Below are 6,057 nucleotides of genomic sequence, written 5' to 3' on the forward strand. Positions count from 1 at the left end.
GCTCAGGGCCCCGTTTTCTACATTTTCTAGTTAACTGGCTCTGCACACATTGTTGGACTATTTAGTTTCATATTTTATGTGTGTTTGTGTGTATTAACAGAGACAGGCCTATCACTATGTTTGAGAAACTGATTTTCGTAGATATCCCAGTCCTGCTTTAGAATTCCAGTTCATTTCATATAGTGCATTGAAATGTTTTCTTTTTGCCTTTTCAGCAGCAAAATATTGAAAATAAGAATAATAATTGTATGGATTTACTGGAGCAGGAGTGGTAACTGTGAGCTATCTGTGACACTTTCTAGATTTTCTACCATCTGTATTATTCCTTGAATTTGGTCTTCCTGTAGGACATGTCCAGCATTGGACGAGAATTTTTTCAGTAGAGATTCTTGACTTAGGGGTTTTCTCCAATGTCCATAAAAGGTGTTGCATTTTCCAATGATCACATCTCCATTCTTTAGCAGCAGGACTACTTCTCCATACATCTTGTCAAAGTTAGCTTCATTGTCTTGTGGGTGCTCCACTACCACTTTACTCAGGAGATTATGGAGCTCCTTACGAAACATTCTGTCTTCATGGAAAGACCTGATGTTGACTTCACCATCTAGTAGTGCAGTGCAGGCATTGAACTGGAAGGAGTGACGAGCCTGATGTTCTGAGTCAGGATAGGGTCTGTTAATGTATTTGGAGACTGGAATTCTAATAAGAATATTCTGAATGGTGGATGGGTCAATTGGACCATACTGTTCCACAAACCTGTTTCTCACTGAGACAGCAGCATCAGCAATCCAGTGCATTCCTAAATGTGCTGGGAAAGACTTGAATGCAATGTCTTGCTTCTCAAGAAGAAACTCATAATACTTTCCTGGTGAGGCGAGAGACTTAGGCTGGTAGTCACCGTAAAAAGCGCTAAAACCAGAACAGCCAGGCACATCATCAAGTATAAGAGAATTGGCCTCCATACCATTAGCAGCCAGAATGGCAGCTTCAAGACCTAATCTAGTTGCATTGCCAATATGTAATGGCTTAGCTAGGGTGGCAGCATTTGCCATTGGTGCACCAGCAAGAGAGGCTGCAATTGCCAGGGCATGGGTGCACTGATCTTTGTCTAATGAAAGAAGCTTGGCTGAAGCTGCTGCACTTCCCATGGTGCCAACAACAGAAGGTGGATGAAATCTGTTAAAAGAAAAACATCATGAATTATTTCAAAAATATTTTAAGTAATTGAGATGATTCCCTCAATGTAGTTATCTACTCACTTTTTAGGAATAGTTTTTGCTTCACTAGAGAAACTCATCAATCTTCCTTGTATTTCTATCCCCACATTGAAAGCTGCCAGTAGATCTTCACCACTGACTTTTCTTTCATGTGAAAGCATCTGAGACAATGCCAGAATGGCAGGAAGCACAGCGCCTGATGGGTGAGTGGCAGGATGCCATGTGTCATCAAAATCCATGGAGTGAACCTGTGTGAATAGGGAGATTATTTATGCATAACTCTTTAGCTTTATGACTACTTTATACAGATTATATTCTTAGATTTGCTTTTACTATGTCTTATATACTTACAGCAACGCCATTGGCAAATGCAGCCAGGGTTGGTGAGAGCTTCAAACCTTTTTGGCCATATACTGAACAGGAGCTGGAATTTCCATAAGCTGAGAAATGCAGGTCCTAAAATAGTGAATAATACAAACAATAATGTAATAAAAAAACTGTGTTTTGATATAACTATCCAATGTTTATCAATAGCGCACCTAGGACAAGTCCATACTTGTGTAAGGAACTGGCACTCACATACATAATACACGTACATAATAGTTCAATGTAATTTACAGTATTGCACATCCTTGTATTTGTATCTGGCGATGTGTCTATTGCATTATAATTTAGACAAAAAAAAACCAATGTTTTATAATAGTGATCAATGTAAGCAATGGAGATAGGTCTTTCTGTTTTAATAATAATAATACTTACTATTCGTTTTTACCTTTACCCCTCTGTCCAGTATAAGCTCATTCTAATGTTACTTGAGTATTATCATGATATTATTACTCACCTGGCAGTATTTCAACACAATTTTGAAGACATGCGTCGTGCTGCCAATCAGTCCGACGCCAATGTTGTCCAGTATCATGCGTTTACTTCTGTGACGGACAACTTCAGACAGATGCTCGGGGCGTGTCCCATTAATAAATGATGCAAAACTGTTGGTGACTGTGTCTTCCAACTGGTTTCCAATAACCACTAAAAATAAACATGTCACATTAATATTTTATAAATAAGGTCTATCCTTTACTGTTATTTTTACAAATAGCTTTTTGTTTAATTTGTATTTGATACAAACTTTCATCTTGTCAGTCTATGTATTACTATAATTCTTGCCTCTGAATATAAGACTGTGACGAAGATAACATTTTATGGGCAATGATCTTTGGGGATCCCATGATGAATATTTACCTTTCACAGCTGACTTGTGAATGTGTCGTGATAGTTCATGAAATTTCTTGGTGTTCTACAAATAAAAGAAACATTGTAACTAGAATATTTGCTAATGTGTACTCTAAAATTCATATATTTATGTTAGACTACATATAGAACAAGTAGAATGACTCTTTAAGCATGTTTCAAAGAGGTCCTGTCAGCTCTCCTCATCTTTTTAAAAAAAATACTTTTATATTTTGTATACAACTGTATCTTGTGCCATTCCCCTGTTATTCCTCCTGGAAATATATGAATAAAAAGACAACTATGCGTTGCTATTTCACCTGTCAGTAAAGTGTCCACACATAGTTTGACACTCTGGCACTGAATAGTCAGTGTCAAACTATGTAAGGACACACCTCATTGACAAGGGGAATGGTTACACCAAGTTAACCCATTTATTCATACATTTACAGGAGGAATGACAGAGGAATAGCACAACTCTAAGTTCTAAGGAAAACTGTTACAGAATTTTTATTTTATGGGGGATTACCAGTATTTAGTAAAACAGGCATCTCAGGAGAGACAGGTCATCTTTAAATTTAATTTATGTGCAGTTTAAGCCTTGGCAAGCTGTGTAATAACTTATTGCTGTTATACTGAACTTGCTATCAAAGCATTGTCCTGTAAAGCCATAATAGGGTGAACTGCATAATACAACCACTAGAGGGGACTTGACTTTCACAATCTGTGCTCTTCATTTATAATTTATTCCTATATAAAATTATTTTTCACTTATTATGTAAGACAAAATATGCGAATGATTCTGTAAAATGCAAGTGATGCAATATAATTAACAAAAGAACAGTCTGAAATGTGTTGTAAAATGAGAAAATTTAAATTGTGTGTAATACTTGTTCCAAATGCTGATCTACCTTCATACCTCTTGTAAAATGCAAGTGATGCTAATATTTAAAAATGCAATTTGACATATATTTAATAAAATCATATGGATTTTTTTTACTTAAGAAATCTTGAACATTTTGGTAAAAATAAAAAATGTTTTTGTATTTTCCAAATAAATATACAAAATAGAAATGTAGCAAATAAATCGATAACAGTAAATGTGATGAAATGTCATGATTTCCCACTAAAATACAATTGACTTCAGGACCACAGTTTTATAAAACTTTTTCTCCCGCATTTGTTTTATCAGATTGCTTGCAGAGATAAAATAATATAATACAATATAATTTAAAATAATAATAAAAATACTATGTAAATAAATAAATAAAATAATAATAATATGACATGCTGCTCATGCAACAAAACTATATTCTTTAAAGTGGCTCCACAGGTGGGTTTTAAAGGTAAAGAATTCAAAATGATAAAAGTTTCAAATGAGAATGATAAAAATACATACACACATATATAACATAAAAAAATAAAAGGAAATTAAATTCATAGGCAAATGAAATAGAAAATTAAGCTAGAGCTATATATATATATATATATATATATATATATATATATATATATATATATATATATTTTACAGGGAAAATTATTTGAATATTCACTTACACATCTGAATATTCTACTTACATTGGCAACTGTGGAAAGCATCTTGAGTGTTCAGAGTTGTGATTTTTGAGGTGCCTGTATTTCTGTTTAGTGTCTCTGCTTCTGTCAAGGGATATTTATTTGGTTCAATTATTTGTATCCTTACATCATTGTCATGTCGAAGGAAATAGGTGGAGTTACCTAAAGAGTTTACACCCAGGAAGCTATTAAAGAATAATTCTGGGAATTTTTTAAGAAAGTAAAGGGACTGACGTCATAACATTTAAATAGATTTGTCACAACTTGGACCCTTGAGCACGAGTCACTATAATTATTATCATGTAGGTTTCTGTTTTGGAGAATTCTGTTCTTGCTCAAGAGTCATAATGTAAAACTATTATGATAGTTAAAGATACTATGAAATTCTTACATCAACTTGAGGAATCCCTTCTAGCAAACTTGCTCATCAGGTTATTTTGAATATTTCCTCTGCAGTCTACGTTTGTATCTTGATGTCCTAATGTGGAATGGGCATTATATACAAGGTCAAACATTGTTCAGATTGAGTGGTCAAATATATCTTTTTTATGTTGTCAATTTTCGAAATTTAAATAAACAGTAATCAGCCAACCAGCATGTGGCTCTTAAACAGGAACGGTAGCGACTTTCATGGGTAGGACAACACTGAGGATCTCGGGAAGGAATTTTTAAAAATTAACTCCCATATACCCGTGTTTCCCCGAAAGTAAGACAGTGTCTTACTTTCTTTTTATCCCCAAAAGCCCCACTATGTCTTACTTTCGGGGTATGTCTTATATTGGGAAAAAAAGAAAAGACGTTCATACTTACCAAGAACTTCCTGCTTCCTCCAGTCCGGTCTCCCGGCCGTTGCCTTGGTGACGCGTCCCTCTCGACATCCGGCCTGACATCCCTGGATGACGTTTCAGGCCATGTGACCGCTGCAGCCAATCACAGGTCAATCACAGGCTGCAGCGGTCACATGGACTGCCGCGTCATCCAGGGATGTCGGGCTGGATGTGAAGAGAGGGACGCGTCACCAAGACAACGGCCGGGTAAGTATGAATTTCTTTAACTTTTATCCTGCATTACCGTATTTCGGCGCGGTGACGTATGGAGAGGGGGGCGGAGCGGAAGTGGGCAGGAGGCGGCAATACCCCCGTGTTTCCCCGAAAGTAAGACATATGTCTTACTTTCGGGGTACGGCTTATATTAGCCGACCCCCCTGAAACCCCCGATACGTCTTACAATCGGGGGTGTCTTACTATCGGGGAAACACGGTAATACCATCATCATTAGTTTTATGATGTCCATTCCAAGCTAAAAACATCATCCATAAATAAAAAGAAGTTTGTACTTTTTAGAAGGACTAAGAGGGGAGGAAAGGAAAGGGGAGTGAGAGACGTACCAGGAAGGTGTGAAACAGAGGAGAGGAGTAGCATAAGTGGGGAACAAAATTGTACCTAAACATAAAAGGGCAACTCATATTAACTTTTACTGGAAATTGATATTTTCCTCTGACAACTCCATGCTGTGTGTGGGCAGACTGTGCTTGATCTTAAGCTGATCATGGACGACAAGTATAGAAATAATCTGATATTGAATCCTTTGTCCTTAACAAAAGGGTGATTCCTTATTGTGAAATGATTCTGAACATTCTTAAAGGGGTTATCTCTGAGACAACCCCTTTTAGTTTGGGCATCTGATTTTGCCAGGGGAAGCTGTAGCCAGACAGGAAATATAGCATGGCAAGGCAGACAGTAAGATGATTGGCCATCCATGTAAAAAAAGGACAGCTCAAGTTCACCAGAAAGGGATTTCTTCTGTCTCATAGAGAAGGGTCCTGAGAAGGGGACCCCACCTCTATGACGTGCATATGCCCTAATTAAACACATGGACAGGGGGTGTCTTTAAGAGATAAACCCTTTAAGCTAGATTCAAGACACAAAGGTTAAATGTGTATCGCAGTGAAATATTGTTAACAGCCTTCATATACACGTACCGATTACACAAAAACAACCAACAGTCAATCCTACTTTGAAGCAAGTACAAT

The 6,057-nt window shown here is 36.8% G+C and overlaps 1 protein-coding gene across 1 annotated transcript; it reads right to left on the reverse strand.

Moving 5' to 3' along the window:
* Positions 1 to 254: 254 nt before the first annotated feature.
* Positions 255 to 4,049, reverse strand: LOC142658701 (cis-aconitate decarboxylase-like). The gene is made up of 6 exons (XM_075834304.1): positions 4,029 to 4,049; positions 2,460 to 2,514; positions 2,059 to 2,246; positions 1,569 to 1,673; positions 1,260 to 1,465; positions 255 to 1,176 (listed from the first exon to the last, which is right to left on the reverse strand). Exons 1-6 carry the CDS (start codon positions 4,047 to 4,049, stop codon positions 255 to 257), a joined length of 1,497 nt encoding a protein of 498 aa, XP_075690419.1.
* Between the last annotated feature and the right edge of the window lie 2,008 nt (positions 4,050 to 6,057).

Source organism: Rhinoderma darwinii, chromosome 8 (genome assembly GCF_050947455.1).
Source record: "Rhinoderma darwinii isolate aRhiDar2 chromosome 8, aRhiDar2.hap1, whole genome shotgun sequence".
NCBI classification, from domain to species: Eukaryota; Metazoa; Chordata; class Amphibia; order Anura; family Rhinodermatidae; genus Rhinoderma; species Rhinoderma darwinii.

Bases quoted from the DNA above. Each gene is read 5' to 3' on its own strand.
- LOC142658701 (XM_075834304.1), bottom strand. From the start codon at position 4,049: ATGCTTTCCACAGTTGCCAAT. The intron at 2,515-4,028 runs GTAAGTAGAATA...TTTTATTTGTAG, and splicing joins TGCTTTCCACAGTTGCCAAT to AACACCAAGAAATTTCATGA. The intron at 1,674-2,058 runs GTGAGTAATAAT...TCACTATTTTAG, and splicing joins TTGTGTTGAAATACTGCCAG to GACCTGCATTTCTCAGCTTA.